A 20,553-nucleotide genomic window follows, 5' to 3' on the forward strand; every position below is an offset into this window, starting at 1 on the left:
CGGATGTACCGTCGGCTCAATAATATGTCCCAAGAATGCCAGCGATGTCGGCCACGATTCACATTTAGAAAATTTAGCGTATAATTTCGATGTCGGAGTACCCAATGCCGTCTCGAATGATCTGCGTGCTCTTTCTCGCAGGGGCCGAATAAAACTATCATCAATAAATATGATTACGAACATATCCAGAACGTCTGAATAGATTCATTAGATCCATAAATACGTGGAGCATTAGTCGACCCCAAAAGACATCACTACGAATTCATAATGCCCACAAGGTCCCAAAGGAATCTTGTCTTGGGAATATCGGCCCTCGTTTAGCTCCCTGCGGGCGAGGTCAAACAAATCGTCAATCACGGGGGGAGGGGTATTTATTGTTTATAGTTACCTTATTGTTGTCGGTAATCAATACACATCCGCGAGCGAGAGCCGTCTTTCTTTCTCACAAATAATACGGTGCTCCCCGGGGTGACGTCTTTGGTCGGATGAAGCCACTTCTCCAATAGATCTCTCATTTGTTCTTTCGATTCTTTTAACGCCGGTGCCATTACGTACGGAGGAATAGATATGGGGTGAGTGTACGCTTGGCATAAATCTATAGTGAAATCTATATCCCTTTCGGGAGGAAGACCTGGGAGCTCGTCACAGGGAATACATCAGAATTCACTAACCAGAAGCGATTGAATAGTCGGTGCTTCGACTTTTAGATCATGTACGCGAACCGGATGATAAATATACCCTTTTACGATCATTTTTCTTGCCTTGAGGTATGAAATAAACTTACCCCTCGAGCGATCTTTGTATTACTTTCCCGCTCATAACCGGTTCACACAGGGTCGAAGCGGACTACTTTCTTTTGACAATCGACATTAGCATAACACGAAGCCGGCCCGATCCATACCCGTAATAACATCAAATTAGGTCATGTCGTATCTCCCATCGAATGCGCCTTAGTGAAACGATCACGGTACAATTCTTAGAACAATCTTTATATACCTGTCGGCTATAATAGAATCCCCTACCGGAGTGGCTACCTCAAATGATTCTATTGGTTCGAAGGGTTTTATTCCAATTTTATTAGCAACCGGAGAATATATGATAAAGTAGAACCGGGATCTATCGGTGCGTATACGGCTCGAGAGAAACCGATAATATTACCTGCCAACCACGTTAGCGCGCCTCTTGTCACGACGGGCGGCAAAGCATATATGCGGTTCGAAGGACCGCGCCGGCTGACGCCCGCCACGGCCTCTCACAGCGGCTCGCCGTGCGGCATGCCTCGCCCGCGGGCGCGCGTACTGCCGGTGGAGGATGAACCGGCCCGAACCGTCTGCACGCCGGCGGGGCAATCTCTCATCGCGTGGCTGCAGACGGCGCGAGTAAAATAGGCACACGTGGCACGGTAACACTCTCCGGTGCTATCTCCCACGGTGGTGCATCGAGGTATAGGTGGCCTCGGCGGGCGGGTGTCCCTACTGCTGTGCGACGAGCCCTAAAGCCACAGGCTACGACCGGCTCTGGAATATCCGACGTCCCGGGTCTCCGCACTTTATGCTGTGGGGGTGTACTCGGGCTGGGCGGGAGGAATATGATTGTCTTTGCTTGGCGGGGCTGTCTGCCTCGAGAATCTCCGGAGTACCGGGCCGATCTGGCCACCTTGCGGGGGGCGGCTCCATCTTAACTCTGTCGGTGGCGCCCGCAGTAATCGCTCTCGCGCCAGGCGTACGCCGCGCGGCACTCGTGCAATGTCCATGCGGTGAGAAGCCATCGCCATACAACTTTCAATCAAATAAGTATCCCCCCGAAACGACGGTGCCCTCGATCGGCCTTCGGCCCGTTTGAGGAGCGTTGGGAAAAAACCCAAACCCCGGTGTCTCCCGGACACCCCTGCCCCCTCCCGAATGTGGGTGGGGCAGACAGGGCTCTTATGGTCTGGGGGGGTGGAAAAGGGCCCCCAAAAAAGGCCTCCGTAAACTCGCCCCTACGGGGGGGAGCGCCACTCGCCTCGGACGGCCCCGGACTCTCCCGGGTTTGGGCCGTTTGGGGGGGGTGGGGGGGGGTGGGGCCCCCAAACTTTTTGCCGCTCGGTCTCGGAGGCCCCCCGACAAGCCGGGGCGTACCCCCCGCTGTCGATGAACTCCGGGGGCCCCTTCCCGAGCTTTGCCCGGGGCCTCGGGGGTTACGGGTCAAAAATAGCGACCCCCTCGCCCCATCCGTCCCCCGCAGGGTCATTCCCCCCGGGGGCCCTCGGACTCCCCCCTTCCGGTCCCCGAAATCCCCGACGGCGTCCCTCGGGGGCCGTCACCCCTTTCCGGGCCCGGGGGCCCCAGGCTCGTGCGCTCGAACCTCGGGGGCGGGCGGTGGGCCCCCTCGTCTCCCGGCTTCCCTGTGCCTGGGTGGTGATGGGTCCCCCGGCCCCGGCCCGGCCAAGGGCACAATCCCCGGCCCCCGGGGGCATGGGCCCTAGTAACTCTAACCCCCCTGCGGGTCTCCCCGGGACCCCGGGAATTTCCCCCTTTCGGGCGGATCCCCTTTTTCTCGGAGGCATGGGTAGAAAACGGGTTCGTTAAAAAGGGTCTCCTAATAATCCCGGGCTGCATGGATCTAAGATCGAGAAAGAAGGAAAACATCCTAAATTCCTGTGTATTTTATAGATGTGGTGCCCCAAGATAAAGGGGACTCCTAGACAGGTATTTGACATTCAGGGGACAAACCGCTGCGATGCCGCTTTTGTCACGACCCGACCCCGTAGGCCGTGACTGGTATCGGTGGACACTCGTCTGCTTTTGTCACCTAGAACTAGCATACTAACTCGCATAAATATAAATGATCACGTATAGTCTCAGATTAACGCATAATAGTCAACATATATCATAAAAGCCGGCGAGGCTGTTGTAATGTACATAACATATCAAAATGCATATGTGCGACCGGACGGGGGCTTACCACGTGAATAAGACCGCCCAAACACAACACATACGAACATACGTACGGGGAGCAACCATAACCCACATACGTATCTCTGGACCTCTCGGAGTAACAAAATCATATGACGGGACGGGACCGCGTCGTGCCACGAATGAATATATACATATGCAACGAGAAAAGTATATATACCAAAATACGGGCTCCGGATGAAGGAGCACTCCCGAAAGCGGAATAGGTGTCCTAGGTGGGTGGATCACCAAGGTGAGCGTACGGTACACAACGAGGCATGAACGCGACCCCGAAGAAAAAGGGTCGGTGCGGAATATGTGCGAGTATGCAAAGCAAGAAATATAGTAACAGAATCATAATCGAACAGAAGATACAGAAAATAAGTACAATATGCATAATGTCAAAACATATAGTTTAACTGTTATACCTCGCATTTTGTGCGTATTCGGAAAAATTGGAAATACTTCGGAACGTTAAGAAATAAGGCTTTGCTTGGGTTTTTCTTAATATGCATGTGATGTCTAAGGAAATATGGACGCGGAAATATTAAGGAAGGTTAAGGGCAAATTTGAAATAACCTTGGTTTGTGAGGAAAAAGATCATGTTTGGATTTTTCTTAAAATGGGGTATGTCGGTTATGAAAGTTTGAATGTGAAACACTAAAGAAGAATAGGGGCAAAATGGTAATAATGAGAAAAGTCGAGGGGCAAAACGGGAATTTCACCCAAGTTTCATGAATATTCCAAAAAGGGGCCTTAATGGTTTAGTGACAAAAAAATAATAATATGAAAGAAAAAAAAGATGACATGAGTTAGTCATCTTTCTAGAAAATAAAAGAAAAGGAAAGAATTCTCTAGAGAGGGGCATGTGCCCCTCGCATGCATGTAAGGTGAATATATATATATATATATATAAGAGAGAGAGTGTTCATATTTCATGAAGAAGGAGGAAACAAAAGATGAAAGAGCAAGACTAAGTAGGGGTTCGGCCATGACCCCAATTTTTACCCCTTTGAAATCTTTCTCAAAAATTAATTTCTTGTGGTTTTCTACTAAATTAAGTGCCCTCTACAACTTAGTGTGGTTGGTTTGGAAGAAAAGGCTTGTTTCTTCAAATGGACAACTTATTCAAGTAAAGAAGATTGAAGAAAAAGGTAAGGATTCATCATTTATTTGTGTTATGAAGGTTGGTTTGTGTTGGGGAATATGTAAATGAGTAGAAATCATGAAAATATGGAAGTTGGCATGGTGAATGTGTGTGCATGTTGTGGCCGTGCATGTGCATGTGTTGTGTAGGCAAGGATGAGTTGATTTTATGTTGTATTATAGTTGTGATTATTGTGGCATTTGCATGGAAATGAAAGTAGAACGAAAATGGATTGAAGTTGAAAATTCCATGTTGGCCGTGGGATTAGATGTGAGGTAATGGAAATGGTTTAATGTTGTTTAATATGGTGATTGTGTTGTTGTGATCCTTGCATTGTAAATATAGGAAAAATGATGAAAGTTTGCATGGGAATAGAATGTGGGAATTTATGCCATTTTATTATGATTTTATGACATTAGGGAACTAAGTTGTTAAGGAGCAAATTATGATATTTGTTGATGAACTTAGAAGGTGAAAATATGTTATGAATAAGTATGCCAAAAATTAGAAGTGTTGGATGAATTATGGTTTCGGTGGAAAGTTTGTATTTTGTGAATAATATGAAAAACCATATGTAATGCCTCTAAATGATATTGGAATGGTTGTAATGAGTAAATGAGTATGAAAACATTTTGTTGGATAGAAAGTATGAAATTTGTGGCAAGTCGTCGCTTATGTACAAAGATGACTATATATGTTAGTATGTGATTCTGGTTGTTGATGTTGTTGTTGGGTTGTTGTTGATCGTCGTGAGCCAAGTTGAATCTCGGGGTGTCGTATTTATGGGGAAGTCTTTGAAATTTCGGTAGCCAAATAGAAACCAAAGATTGAAATGTCAACTTGTGAATATAAGCTTGAGTCAATATGACCATTTGCGATTTACAGCGAAACGGGACAGGTTTCGACCGAGCTTAACAAGCGAGAAAGGTATGTAAAACTTACCTATTCTTTGTTGGCACGTCCTAGACCCATTAGGCCGAAAATGGAACCTCGGGGATAATTTTGCTCCCGAAATTCGAGTTTGATTTTGAATACTATTATTCAGTATAATTGAATCATAAAGCTTGCTTTTGGATATAAGAATGCTTCAACCTTCGTATCTTTTGCAAATGAATCCGAATCGCTTCGAAACTTTCCTAAATAACTTTATGGAGCCCAATGATTAAAATTTACGCCCGCCGCCTCGGTTGACCCGAGGTGGGCCCACTATTTCCGATTTTACCCTTCTGTGTTTATGACTTGTCTTCGAGCGGCTTTAAAGGAAACGTTTTAACTACTCCTCTATTTATTACTTAAAAATCGTTTTGAATATTCCGTTAAGTCCTATGATGTGTCTTGATATGTATCACGAATCCGAATGTTCTGTCCCGACATAACCCTCCGTGATGTCCGAAAGGTACGTACGATGACTCCGTCCGTTTTCATTGATTTGATTTGTTATTCGATATGCCTCATCGAGTCTCTGGAAATATATATATGATATTTTTATTGCATTAGTTTCTCCTTTCTCCACTCGTGGATGCCTCATCATTTCCCCCGAGCCGGGGCCGAGGATTTGTTATCAAACGCTTTCTCTGCATTGTTCGCCGTGCCTCGGTGGCGAAGAGGAGGTATGACATGTACATGGGTCCGAAAGTATGATGTGCCATGTACATATATTTTGATATACGATTTATGTGACGTGATGTGGCCACTTGGTATGTTATGATTTGTTTCGGAGATATTCACTGATACAGTATCTCTTGTGTTATGGCGCCGGAGAAGGGGGCGCCTACATTCAGGTCCCGTAGCGGGGCCGGCTTTGGCATATGTTTTGCGTACGTGCTTACGATTTACGATACGTATTTTTGATTACCTATGCATCTCCGTTGTTTTCGCACCTCTCTACGTGCGATTTTAATTTTTTATTTATTACATTTTATGCTTTACGTATTAATTACATTTTCGTGCGGCCCCCACTCTTCGGAACAACGTTTGGGTGCCACGCCTTGGTCTGACGTTTGATTTGGCGGTTGCCGCTTTAGGTTGCACCTTTCCGGCTGGTTGAAGTGCTCGCTGCATGGGAGCCCATGATTTGGTATAGACTTTTATTTCATATGTACGTATTCATTACGGGGTACGACGGGGCTTTGTCCCGTCATACGATTTTGTTTTGTTCTGCAAGTACGTAGGCATGTGGTGTGGGTTCCGTATATGTTTCGTGAGATTTGCGTACGTTTAGAGTTTATCTATATTTTGTGACGGCCTTATCGGCGCTTCGTGCGTCATGCCGGCTGGACTGTTAAATTATTATTTACCTTTATTTGTAATATTTTGCTAATTTAGGTTAAGGTACGCATGGTACCAAGACTAGGGCACGTGTCGCGGCTTTACGGAGTTGGGTCGTGACATTAACAAAAAACATAAATCATGCATAGGCTCTTAGAACGATGGTCGCTCGGCCCTAGGTAAGAGTCGAGTGCCCATCACACCCTATCGGATTAAGGGTGTGACACAACCCCATCCGAGCCCGCTTATGGAAGTTAGGGGATGTTATGCCTTATGGAATCCCCTACGAAAGTTTCGGGGCGATCCGAGCTCGTCTACGAAAGTTACGAGCGTTCGTAGTTTCGGAATCTTTAAAAGCAAAATTCTTTACAAAACCTTTGAAATTCCATCAAATGAAAACATAAAGACCTTGTTAGGCTACATTAAGAGGTAAATCTTTAGAAGCGAATAAGACGCACATATGAGCTCGAATCTCGAGAGTGGGTATACCGAGGTTCGTGTCACAACCTAATTAGTCTGGGGACATGCCAAAAGAAAGAAAGAATAGGCTTCGCATACCTTGTCCGCTCTCAAACTAAGCTAGCCCTCGAGTCTCGGGCACTCCAAGATCTACATAACACCAATATACCAAACATTAGCCATAAACATTTAGGCATTAGGCATTTGATTCCAAACGGACATCAAATTCTACGAAATTTCGGCGGCATTTCCTATAAATACAACACCAGAATTCAACTGGGGCAAATTCAACAACAACCAAACCAACAACCAAGCTACAACATCAACAATCAATTCAAAAATGCATTCTAACATTAAATACACTTCTTTCTACATAACTTCAACAACATTCAAACATATACCAACATTTATACATTCGATTATTAATCCAAAACCATTCAAACAACATTCAAGCACGTTTCAAACAATTCACACAATTTTCCAAACAACCCAAACAAAGCTCCAACTCACCTGATTTCTTTCCAAACAGAACAACACCACCCGTTCTTCTATTCCAAATTAACTTACACCATTAATCCGCACATTAACAATGCAATTCTCATAATACAAAAATTACATAAAATTCACGTTAACTTCCCAACCAACCCATAACCTACACAACATTATTTTGGATCATCAAACTTGCATTTTCATCTTAGGATCCTGACGACAAGCTAAAAAAATACTAACGACGATTTATTCGTTCTCAACTACACAAAGGGGACATTTTCGGCCAACACGATACAACCACCCATAGATGATTTTCATTCTTTTCTTCACGTACTACAACAATCAAAACATGCTAACTATAATTAATACATTGCTTCTAACACAATATACACGTACACGGCCAACCACATATACACGGCCTATCTTCAACTTGGTTTCTATCATGAATTTCTTCCATTTTAGCATACTACAACACATATAAACCATTCATAACACATAAAACAAGATCAAAACTCACCTTTCTTCAACTTCTCAACTTGCCTAAAGTTGGCCAAGGATAAACGAGCAATCTATACTTCTAACAACACTTCCACGTTAATAAGCACCCTTGATTAGTAAGTTTGCTTGAAGAAACAATTTTTTTCTTGGCTAGATTTTTGTCTTGAATTTTAAGGATGGCCGAATATCTTTTTTTCCTCCGAGGTTTTTTCTTGATTTTTCTAGAATACAAATGAGGAAGATGACTTATTAGTCATCTTTTAACTTACCAATTTTTAACCATCCATGTGGCCGCGCCCGCTGAGTGGCGGCCACATGGTCACTTGTTTTTTTTTTTTTTTTTTGAATTTTTCAACTTTCCAAAAATAGCATACTTACTAAAAATGGAATTTGTTCCCAAATGTTTCCTTAACATTTTCATGCCAATAAAATCATACACAACTTAAGCCTTTAAAATATACAAAAGTCTACTTCGTCTCTTGGGATAGTCTAGTCCTCAACTTATCGTAATTCACTCACGTTGTCCCGTTGTTCAAAATACGGGATATAACAACCGCCTACAGACCTCTATGGAGTACAAACTGTAGAAAGGACGGACAAAGCCTGCCGGTACCCATATATGTGTACGTAACCAAATAGCATGCCACCAAAGGGCGTAGCTCCCATCAATGGAGCGTCTTGCCGCTTCGAGGGGAGGTCTCTAACGTCGCGAATACGTCGGACCGGTTGCTGGTCCCTGCGGGCATGAACGCAATGGCGTCACAAGAAAGGACGTCGGTGCGAATAGTGTACCGAGTATGTAAGGCATGAATAGTAACATAGTAAGGGATGTAAAGTATGAATAATAACGAGATGGAAATATAAGAGTATATCGTGAGATAAAAGAGCAACTTTGCACATGTGAGTGCCTCTTAGGGCGGATGTCATGCATGTAGCTTTCTTTGAAAAACATTTTTTGTTCATATATACAGAAAAATATCTTAGGAATATGGCCCGATCCATTTAACCACATATGTCCCGCGTCCGGGATGATAAGTTACACCAACTGATCAGGTGGCCATGCGTCTATAGCGCCACTCCCTTTTCCCCACATACATATACATATATCATATAAGCAGCATGCATGAGAGCCCAAGGAAAGCTATAACTTTATCGGAGTGACGTAAGGTCGGTAACCTCCGATTATATTATGGAATAATCATGGTTGCTTTGTCTCACCTTGAAGGAACAATTATTATAAGGTGGACTATCAATGAGGAATAACATCAAGAGAAAACATAGAATAGGATCATAAATCTCATACGCATCAATTCATATACTTTGGAATCTTTAAAAATAGTCATCATCCATGAATAAAATTGAGAAATCAAGAAATAGCTCAACATTCTCATATCGTCATTGAAATCGTAAACTTGAAACCTTTAAACACGGAATCATCATCATCATAATCATCGTAGGAAAATATTCCCATCTTTGGCATCATTGTCATCATGATAAAAACATGTCCATCATTGTTATCATTAAGAGCTTACAAAATCATAAACCTCTGTTTTGGAAGAATACGGACATTTTGTAAAACGTTTATGGGTTATCGGGAAAGGAATCATGCCTTGGAATCATAGACTTCTAACTTTTAAAAACAAAGAAGTTATGGAAGCATTTATGAAATCAAAATCGTAACATAGGAATCATGCCTTTGAAAAAAGGACTAGCCTTCATTACTCTCGTCACCTCCGATTATCACACGAATTCGTGAGTCTACATTTAAGAGGATTCACACTATCATTAGACTCATCATAGCATATGTGTGCTAAGCTTTCAAGTCAAACTATTTTATATCCTAAAAATCGAAGATTCTCACTGTTTATATGCCTAGCCCAAAATCTCAATTCGGCAACCAACAACAACAACAACAATACCAACATCAATAACATCATTTTCAAAACCAATATGTACCATAAAATTGACCCGCACTACTGCTTTTCCAACTTCCATAACAAACCAACTTACTACACAATTGTTTAGCGACTTTATCCTAAAGTAAATAAGCGTTAAATAATATCAAAAGAGAAAGATTCATACCTTTTTCTTGTTAAGATAACCAATACCCTCAATATCCACGCTAAAATCACCGCAGCAAATAATACTAGAATCACATCTATGCGTTTATCCGAGCTTCGATTAATATAAAATCACTGGGAAAATTGCTTACTTCTTGTTTCCCTCACTCTCTCTCTTCAATTTCTGGATTTTGTAGCAATATCTGATGGAAAAGGGGGGGTTTTACCCTTTATATAGGATCAAATTTTGTAGCAATATCTGCTCTGTCAGCTGAACTTGTAACGTCCATAATTCTCTACTCCGATGTCCTATCGACGAGTAGTTTATTGCGTTGGAAACTAGACTCGACGAACTTCATTTTAGGCTTTCGTTTCACCTTAAAACACTTCATATGCTAAGAGATACTCGTCCCCAATTTGGACAAAATTTTCACCTAAACATTACCATCCTTTCTCCGAAGTCGTACTACTTCATTTCTTCAACTTATTTCGTTATAAAACCTTGATATATCTTATATACATCCTTCACTTATTAAATATACTTAATAATGCTTGCTCCTTATATCCAAAGTGGTTTTACTTAAGCCTAACTCAACGTACTTATGTTTCAAATTTGATAAGTGCTCTTCGAAGATACGGGGTGTAACACCCTTACTTTAGTGCCTACTTTTGTTGACTTTTCTTCACAACAAGTACCCATCTTTAAAAGTAAGTGGGATCCAACAAGGGTAAAATAGAGATGGTGTCATTAAAGATTTGCCTAATAAGGAAAGGTAACATTTATTTTGGGACGGACTAAAACGGAAATGGTACCACATAAATTGGGACGGAGGGAGTAGTACATATATTAAAGGGTCATTGCAAGGTAGAGTATGAAATAACTAATACATAAATAAGTAATACTTCTTCCGTTCTAATTTAAATGTCTTAGTTTGATTGGATATAAAGTTTAAGAATAAAAAGAGATTTTTGAATTTTGTAGTCCTAAATTAAAGATGTGTTTAATGTACTAAAATATCATTGCATCTTGTGGTTTTAAACTTGCCATGTAGGATGTTTGAATTGTTAACTTACTAAATATATACAAACATGCATTTTTTTGGACAAACTAAAAAAAAAAGTAAGACACTTAAATTAGGATTGAGGGAGTATACAAATTACTCGCTCTGTCCTAATTTATGTGATGTAATTTAATTACACATGAAGTTTTAAGAGATAAAGAAAAACTCTTGAAACTTGTGATCTAAAAGAGAAAATTTTAAATTAAATTATTTGTCAATATAGAAATATATAATTTTTTTTAGGCAGACTAAGGAAAGTGTGTGATTATCATGTGCTTAACTCTTTGTCAAATGCCTTGATTAGACCCGACTCTCAGGCCTAAAATTCTTCCCGAGAGTCTAAATATAGAGAAAGAGGAAATTTTAAATTAAATTATTTTTCAATATAGAAATATATAATTTTTTTTTTGGCAGGCTAAGGAAAGTGTATGATTATTACGTGCTTAACTCTTTGTAAAATGCCTTGATTAGACCCGAATCTCTGGCCTAAAATTCTTCCGCTGAGAGTCGAAACGAAGAGAAGATAGTGCACGGCATCATGTTTTCGTCTTCAGCTTCCACTTTCTTCTTCTCATCAACAAAGCCAATGGAAGTTGTGGGTTTTGCCCATTCTTCCCACCCACTTTCTCTCTTCAACTTCACACCAACAACCTTCACCTCCAACACTACATTCATTTCCCTAAAGAAACAGGCGCCCATTAAGCCTTTCCAAGGTCAATTTCTGCTTTTGTTGTATTATTTGTTCTGTATACTTACTCTGCCCTCAATTAGTAGCCATTTTCTAACTGTTGTTGTATCGTTTCTTTCAATTTCTATTTAATCTTTTTGTGTTTCTAAAATATATAGTCTTTTTCCTAGCCAAGGACTTTAATTTGTAAACAAGGACGAAATGGGAATTTTGAGTTAAAGAAGGAAAATCCGCTCATAGTCTTTCATTCCTCATTTTTTGGTCGTTGGTGAAAAAAAAAATGGGGATTTATCCTTCTGCTTTGCTAAAAGTACAGAAAAGTATGATGTATATCTATTGAAAGCATAAAAAAGAAAGAGATGCACCTGAAAGTATGCTATAATAGCTCTCAAGAAAAATGTTTGGTATAAGAGTTTGAATTAGTACTCTATTTGCTAATATAAAGCTTGATAGGGTGTTCAAAATAGAATGACACTTCCTCCTTTTCAATTTGTTGGTCTTACTTTCCTTTTTAGTCCATTTCAAAGAATGTCTCTTTCCTTTTTAACAGTTTTCTGTTCTGTTTTAAAGATTCCCGGTTCAGACTTATACAAAATAATATTGGTGATGTCTAAATAAATGATAACAACCATAGGAATAGTATAATACGGCTATCCAAAACCTTTAAAATTAGCCACTAGGAAATGCTCATTTAAAAAGACTACTAATGTGAGAAATGTAGAAGACTAAAATGGCTGGAGAATGCCTAGTCACCATTAGTCTCCCTTAAAGGGATGTAAGATCAGAGCCGGATCAAGAATTTGAAGAAGGCGGGTGCACCATTGCCTGTAAGTACACCTGACACTGTCCGCAGAGTCTCAATGGGATTTTGTATTTGCTTGGTCTGATCAATTTTGCATTAATTTTGTTTGACTTTTGATTCTTATTCTTTTTAAGTTAATGCAGTTCTATTTATTTGGTTTTGATCCATTGAAGATAAAGCAGTGATGCAACAAGTCCTGTAAAATTTACTCTGTTCAATTTTCACTATACATGGGAAGATTACCTAATGCTTGGTGAAAGATTGATGAAATTTTATTCTACCATTCAGAGCTTAAAGAACAAATGGAAGTATTACACTATTAATCTCTCTTCCAGATGTATAATATATGCCTTTTTGTTTTCTTCTTGAGGAAAATTTCAATTCCATGCGGCAAAAGATTGAAATTAGAGAATGTTTGTTCTACAACTACTTGATTGGTGCATAACAAATTATGTGATAAAGAATACCAATTTTTTTTTTTTTTTTTTTTTTTTTTTTTTTTAAAGTACCAATTAATAAACAAAAAGTCGTTTGTGGATAAAAAAGATAGAGTAAGGTATATGACACTTTTTACCGCTGAATTGTCGTTTGGAATGATTTGGTAGAAAAGAAGGAAAAGGAACACGTAGCAAAATATGAAGAAAAGCAGAAAACAAAAGGAAAAAAGAAAGACTCATAGGATGGAGAACATAAACGATTTGCTTCATGAAGAAGTTGGTGGGCCCCCCTGCAAAACTTTGAGTGTTAGCTAAAACCCGTGCACCCAATAGATTTTGATTGGGGGCGGGGGGGGGGGGGGGGGGTCCTCTCTAGCCATATAGAAGCTTCTTAAAAGTTATGTGCATCAATGACAGAGTTTTAACAAATGTTGATAGGTGCTAGTGCACCCTAACCTATACACACTTGTCCTCCTTGGTGTAAGAAAATTCTTAATAGCTCTGATACCCAGGTTGTTTCTGTTGATTAGAAACGATCAGCGTGACTGATGCATCTGTTCCATAGTAAACTGAGCTTGTCTTCTCAATTTTTATGGGTAGAATGCTGAAATCGTAGAGGCTATGGTGTTTAACATCTCATGCTATTACGAATAACCTTAAAAGGTCAGAATATGACATTCTAACAATGTGCATATGATGAAGGGAAAGAGGAAAAAAAAAAAAAAAAACTTTCATTTTGTCTTTGGTTCATCAAAGACTTGTTACTATAGCTTGCTTAGGAAAAAATGTGTGAAGTTGCAAGTTGTATAATTAGCATCTACTTACATAGGCGACTGCACCTATTCCTCATCATTTAGGAGCAATCATTAATTGGAAATTTTATCTTTTTCTTTACAATCGCCGAATTGAGTAATATGTTTGGAAGCCGGAGAAACTAAGCTTATTTGCAGCTCTACAGCAGTGACACAAGCTACAAGCTTAAAATGATGGAGGTGGTTTTCCCTTGCAGTCCCAGCAAATAATCTTATGTAGATAACTTATTTTAGTTGAATGCTTGAAGGCAATGCTAATGGCTAAGAATGAAGAGAGAGCACAGGTTTAAGACGATGCAATCATACAACTACACTTGTTTGAACAAGGGTGATGGTTATGGCGGTATTAGCCTGATTATAATTCTAGTTTGTTGTTCAGATGGTCACCGCACACCCACTTACAACCCCAGGGTCGTGGGTTCGAGTCACCAAAGGAGCAATAGCTCCAACAAAAGGGGGATCAAAGGGGAGGGGAAAAAAAAAAAAAGGTTATAACCATCTGATAGCTGCTGATAAATTGAGAAGATTTATCCTTAATTTCTGTGTGGGGGTAAAAGAGCCAGTATATGGTTGCACACTTTAAAATTTTGATGCTTCTCTAGTCTATATCGTATACTGCCCTGGAATCTTTTCATTCTCAGAGTAATACAAATATTGAGGTGGCAGATTTTCCTTGTATACTCAATCAGAACTACTAGAACTCCATTGGAAAGCTGTAACTCAAGAGTGATTCACTTCCTCCACGAGCCATGTCCATTATTATGGCCCTGTTAATGTTGCTAAATCTTTGTGCTTAGTGGCAGTGAGAGCTGTAGCTGCTCCTGCAGAAGCCACTGCTGGATTTGATGAAATGGTTTCTGGGACCCAGCGTAAGTATTACATGCTAGGTGGTAAAGGAGGAGTTGGGAAGACAAGTTGTGCTGCTTCACTTGCTGTAAAATTTGCAAATAACGGTCATCCCACTTTAGTAGTTTCAACTGATCCAGCACATTCCTTAAGTGATTCTTTTGCTCAGGTATAAGATAGTGTTTCTTATTGCATTTCAGGAAGAATTCTGAATTAATTTTTTCCCTCTTCATTTTTGGACTCTTTTTTTTTTTTTTTTTTTTGTGTGTGACAAGATTCATTGTCTGCATGTTGTCTGTAGGATTTGACTGGCGGGACACTAGTTCCAGTTGAAGGCCCGTATTCTCCATTATTCGCCCTTGAGGTTGTGAAAAACCTCTTCCTACTTGTCTTTGGTGATATCCAACCTTGAATTAATTATCCAATATTGCTATGTTCTCCTCGCTGTAGCCCCGGGGGGGGGGGGGTTGGGTTTGGAACTGAATTAAACAGTTTCATGTTTGAGGCTCATTTAGACACTATTGTCAATATGTCAGTTAAATCCTGAAAAGGCCAAGGAAGAGTTTCGAAGTGCAACCGAGATGAGTGGAGGATCTGGCATCAAAGACTTTATGGACGGTATGGGCCTTGGGGTGCTTGCTGAACAGGTAAAATTCTTTTCCCTAAATTAAAAGAAATCTTTGTGCGTTCTCTTGTTTAATAAGATTGATAAAAGTGGGAAATAAGTCTTTTAGAAGGAGTAATGAAATTGAAGTCCTTTTCTTTTCTGTTTGATTCCCTCTGCTTCCTTACTTTCTCCTCACTTGTATTTATTAGTTTTGACCTTCGATTTTCTTTACCAAAAATGGAGTTAATTTCACTACTAATTTATTCCTATTCTTGCATGAGCAAGCTTGGGGAACTAAAGCTTGGAGAACTGCTGGATACACCCCCTCCTGGTCTAGATGAAGCCATTGCAATTTCAAAGGTGCCAGAACTTTTAATACTTACAGTGTGAGTTCATATTTTCCTTCAAAAGTGTTGATGTTTTCCTTCAACCTAACTGGCTACAGATCTTCTTGACAGGTTATGCAATTCCTTGAGTCGCAGGAATATAATATGTTTACTCGTGTAGTGTTTGACACAGCCCCGACGGTGAGAACGACATGATATGTTCTGTCACTATGTTTTGGGAAGACATTCCTAATAATTATTGGTTCCTCTCAGGGACATACTCTACGGCTCTTGTCCTTGCCAGACTTCTTGGATAAATCAATTGGAAAGATATTGAAGGTAGAAAATTCGTTCAACTCTGTATCTGCTTTTGATAGGAAAATAAAATTTCATGAATGAAAACGAATGATATGGACCTACGTTGCTCGGACTCGGGTACGGGTACCGATCTAGAGGTCGGATTCGTCATGATCTAAAATTTAAGATTCGTGGGTACGGATCCAGGTACGGATACGGGTGCGGGGATTGGGCAAAAAATAATTCAAAATTCCAAAAATAGAGTTATAAAACCTAAATTGTGAGATGTTATGTGAAAAACTTGAGGAGAAAATATTGATCAAGAGGAGAATCTCAGAAGGAGTTAAGAGGAAAAGGAGTGATACTGACATAGAAATTTCTATATACAAGTTATTCCATTTGCTTCACTTTCACCATAGCTTTTGTTTTGATACATAAATCATTGAATCTGTCTGGGATTTCTCCCTCGATTTTGGTTAAAGTACCCAAAATTGGTTGACCAGATCGGGTACGGATCCCACACCCACACCCATGTTGTGTCGACACGAGTGCGGCACAGAAAGTGAAGAGTCCGAGCAACATAGATATGGACACATAATTTTCTCTTAGACTCGAGAGTTTATGCAGGTACTTGAGCAATATGAAAGTAAATTGGACAACTATCTTTCTTTTATCATGTAATTATTGATCAGTTGGTCTTCTATCAGAGTAGTTATATGAAAAAAGTGGATGATATAGTTAAACTGATAAAGAAAAAAGTAACTCCCCCCATTCCCAATCCCAACACCCCACCCCCCCGCCCCACCCCCCCCCACACACACATGCAGAAAGACCTTCACTTTCCTATCATTCCCTGCATTGTGTTCCCAGTGTGCGATTACTTGGTTCCTTGGTGATGCTTTTCGAATTGCTTGCTGCTTAAAATTTCTCTTCCTAATTAAAGGCAACTTTTTGATTTATGGTTCTTATTCGGACAGCTAGTTTCTTTCTGCAACTGAATGAAGGCTCTGGAATTCCTTTTCTCTTCTAGCTGTCCTGTTATTGTATATTCATCTTAAAAGTACTCTTGATCTGGTTCAACTCTGTAATCTACTCTGGATAAACCCTTTTCAGTTGAGACAGAAGATAGCTTCTGCCACTTCAGCAATAAAGTCTGTCTTTGGCCAAGAAGGAACGCCCAAGCCAGATGCTGTAAGCTTTACATAGTTAGGAATATGTAGTGATGGGTGTTATATGCATAACTCTTGTCAAACTCATATTTCGTACATGGTGCAGTCAGATAAATTGGAGCGGTTAAGGGAGAGGATGATAAAAGTAAGAGAGCTTTTTCGTGACACAACCTCAATGGAATTTATCATAGTAACAATCCCCACGGTAATGATGTAGTAATATTTACTGTCTGGTGTTGTGCATGTTTTCTTACCAAATCTGCTTGAGTGGGATCTGTTAGTATAAGCCAGTAAACCACTGTATACAAGGTCACTCCTAAGAGGGGGAGAAATCACCTATAGTGTGTTTTGTTTCCTCTGAGATTTGAACTGTGGTCTCCAAGGTTTGTATCACATAACTATTGTATTTGTGTCTCACGGTTAAGCTTAAATTAAAAAATTTTAAAACTGAAGTGTACTACTTGAAATATCAGTGTCAAAAGTTTTAGCTAGTGTTATGTTTTTAGAGTCATTTTTTCCAATCCAAAGGGATTTCAAGGCAAAGCAGGCAGCTTCCTGTACAGCGTAGAACTAACTGAACTCTAAATCACCCACGGAGAAAATAAAACTTACTCCTGAGTTATCTGCCAACTACAACAAGTCCTAAAGTTTTTGCTTGAACGTAATTTTGGATTATGAGAAGTTTGATGTTAGAGAGATACACTTAGTATAAACTTTTAAAGTGCAAAAGTCCTTGGTTTTGTCGCCACATGAAAAGAAGAGAGCTGCTTGTTGACTCGTGGTTCTCACTGCGGGTGTCACCATGTGCCCTTCAGGTTATGGCAATTAGTGAATCATCAAGGTTGTGTGCTTCCTTAAAGAAGGAAGATGTTCCTGTCAAGAGGCTTATTGCTAACCAGATTCTTCCGCCATCAGCCTCAGATTGCAAGTTCTGCGCAATGAAAAGAAAGGTTTGGCCTTCTTATTCCCATCTCAAATACTGTCTGCATTTTCATATTACTACAGACGAGCTTGGGCTCAAACCTCTAGCTTGGCTTGCAACACCATGTACAAGCAATTATGAACTCAAGCTATCAATTCTATTATATGAATTGTCATGCATCAGAGCATATTACTCGTATAAATTAATAGACATTCTACGTACAGTTTAGAAACTGTCTCCATATATCATATCCGACACGGTTAAGGAATATTGACTTCGCTCCTCTTCAGGCATTTCCCATGTTTCCTTTTCAATTCATATTGTGCAAATTCCAAGTCTCTTTTCTTTTAATTGATGCTGTTATTTCTCTTATGGTAATAGTTAAATTTAAGTTTTCTGCAGTACAACACAGCTGAAACATTTTTGACAACTTCCAGTTTCAGTCTATAAGTACAGGAAGCAAAACAGAACAATTTTTTTTTTTTTAATAGGTAAAAGTTTTAGGAAGCAAAACAGAACTAATATGATAATGTTTACTGAGAATTTTCTCCATGCAGAAAATGACTTTGTTTTTCTTTAATATGCATCTGAATTGACTTCCTGGACTCTTCTATATAGTTCTAGCTAGGAAAAACTGATGGTTGAAGTGTCACAGGACCAAAGTCGGGCTCTGGATATGATCCAGAATGACCCAGAGCTCTCTAGTCTGATGTTGGTCCAGGCACCCCTTGTTGATGTAGAGATTAGAGGTGTTCCAGCTCTTCAGTTTTTAGGGGACATTGTCTGGAAATGAAGAAAAGAACTTGATACGCTGCATCAGCTAATCAGGTGCATTCTTGTATTGACTATCCAGTTTATGTGATTTATCCTGTTTACCCATTACGTTAAAATGTCACTCTAGAAGCTCTTGCTGTATCCAGAAATCCCTTCACCTAACCTTTTAATAATCTTCTCTGCTTTCTAGCTTAGTTGTCTCTGGGGATTCTAAACTAAGACCTCATTTGTTTGCACTTAATGGAGGTCTGAATCTTAATCATTCAGATCCGTGTGTTTGTTCTGTAGGTCTGGATCTTAATTATTCAGCTCCAGCCCATTAGGTGCATTTGTTTATTCTCTTTTAAAAGCTCTTAATGGGTCTAAATGAATCAGATCTGTAACAAAGTCTTAATACAATTTAGACTCTGAAAATATATCCGCCAAATTTCAGCTTCCTCTTCTTTTGTCCAAAAAAACTTCACGCCTCCCTCTGCCTCTCCAATCATCATTCAGCGACCAAATCTTTTTCTTCTTGAACTGGTATTATTCTAAAACCTTTACGGAGTCGATCGAATTGTTTGGTTGATGTGGATTTGACTTTCATAATGGGACTGTATAAAAAATTCGTTCCCCATGACGGCCATATTATCACGTAATAGTAGTAGATAGAATTGCATCCCTTGAAAAGATCTTCATTCAACTTAATTCCTCATCTATTTTGCTGATTATTAATTTATTTCTTTGTTTCTTTTTGGCTGAGGTGTATAGGACAAAACGCCAAAGTATGAAATATAATTTATAAAAGTTGCAGTATTTCTTTTAAGTAATCACTTTGATACACAATTGCAATTTTATAAAGTAATATTATATTCCAAGTTTAAGTTATGATAATCTTTTTGCTAGTATATATGATAGGATTTGCTCATTCTACAAGTTTGATAAGATTGATACTTCGTGTAATAGTGTTGCTAAAATGTCAAATAGGTATAATTTTCTATCAAAAAATAAATTTATTTAGCTGAAATGAGATCTTTTATAATATGTTATTGATATAAAGTGTAATTCCTAATTTTTTTTTATAATATTATGTTTAAAAAGATAAATTATGCATATTCAGATATTGAAAACAAACAATCTTAATCATTCAGTGTTCAGATCTAGAGACAACATCTTAATATTCAAATGTGTATTCCGATCCAGACTTCTTAATCTTAATGTATATTAATATTTAGATGTGTATTCAGATTCAGACGTCTTAAATTTAATGGAAACAAATGAGGCCTAACTTGACACGGCACTATTGCGTTGGGTCTTGTCCTTTTATTCTTTCGTTGGGATGACCGAGTGGACATTTCTTTTATTTGTCGTATAAACAAAGTATTGTAACTCAATGATGATATCCTGGAATCATAATGGAAGTGTCAATGGCTGCACATATCTACAGCCTTGATCATTTTCTTTTGCTAATGTCTTCTGATATAATCTACATTCATACAAACTTCCTTTTCTGCATGATACAGACGTTGCCAGTGGCATTTGTCAACAAACTGCATTCATGGACTATGAGCGCCTATCGGCTTTTGATGCTCTTGCTCTAACTAGTGAAAACAAATACATGCGATACGCGTGTTTGTTGCTGAGGTACAGGTTAATACTATCTCGTCTACACTGATACCAAGAAAATACAGTGGGAGTTGCATTGGATGACAACAGAAAGGAGGATGAAAAGAATTACAGTATCTTTTTCATATTAGTGACTTTGACATTTGAAATAAAATAGAAGGTGGCAAAGCACTAGCGAAAAGAGTAAGCTGGATGTCAAATACCCGTTAATATTTTTCTTTTCTGGGGGCATAGTAAACTTGCTTTGAATGAGCTAAACCATGCTTTTTAAAATTGTGGGTTTCAAAGTTGCAAAGAAATCTTGTGTGTGTATACAGATACTAGTGAATTTGTCCGTGCGTCACGCGGTT

General features: G+C 39.5%; 1 protein-coding gene across 6 annotated transcripts; it reads left to right on the plus strand.

Moving 5' to 3' along the window:
• Positions 1-11,345: 11,345 nt before the first annotated feature.
• Positions 11,346-20,287, plus strand: LOC132046130 (ATPase GET3B-like). Of its 6 annotated transcripts, none has more exons than XR_009412605.1 (13): positions 11,348-11,631; positions 14,461-14,672; positions 14,805-14,867; positions 15,040-15,150; positions 15,396-15,470; positions 15,569-15,637; positions 15,710-15,775; positions 16,847-16,924; positions 17,009-17,107; positions 17,718-17,852; positions 18,480-18,652; positions 18,887-18,921; positions 20,101-20,287. XR_009412605.1 is itself a non-coding variant. In XM_059436679.1 (12 exons), the coding sequence occupies exons 1-11, from the start codon at positions 11,457-11,459 to the stop codon at positions 18,615-18,617; spliced, it is 1,221 nt and encodes a 406-aa protein (XP_059292662.1). In that variant the 5' UTR covers positions 11,348-11,456; the 3' UTR covers positions 18,618-18,652; positions 20,101-20,287. The 6 variants fall into 6 exon arrangements, 4 of the variants coding, with proteins under 4 accessions (XP_059292664.1, XP_059292665.1, XP_059292662.1 ...); XR_009412606.1 differs by having other exon boundaries at positions 20,228-20,287; XM_059436679.1 differs by lacking the exon at positions 18,887-18,921.
• The last annotated feature ends 266 nt before the right edge of the window (positions 20,288-20,553 follow it).

The sequence above is a fragment of the Lycium ferocissimum genome, unplaced genomic scaffold (assembly GCF_029784015.1).
Source record: "Lycium ferocissimum isolate CSIRO_LF1 unplaced genomic scaffold, AGI_CSIRO_Lferr_CH_V1 ctg9541, whole genome shotgun sequence".
NCBI lineage: Eukaryota > Viridiplantae > Streptophyta > Magnoliopsida > Solanales > Solanaceae > Lycium > Lycium ferocissimum.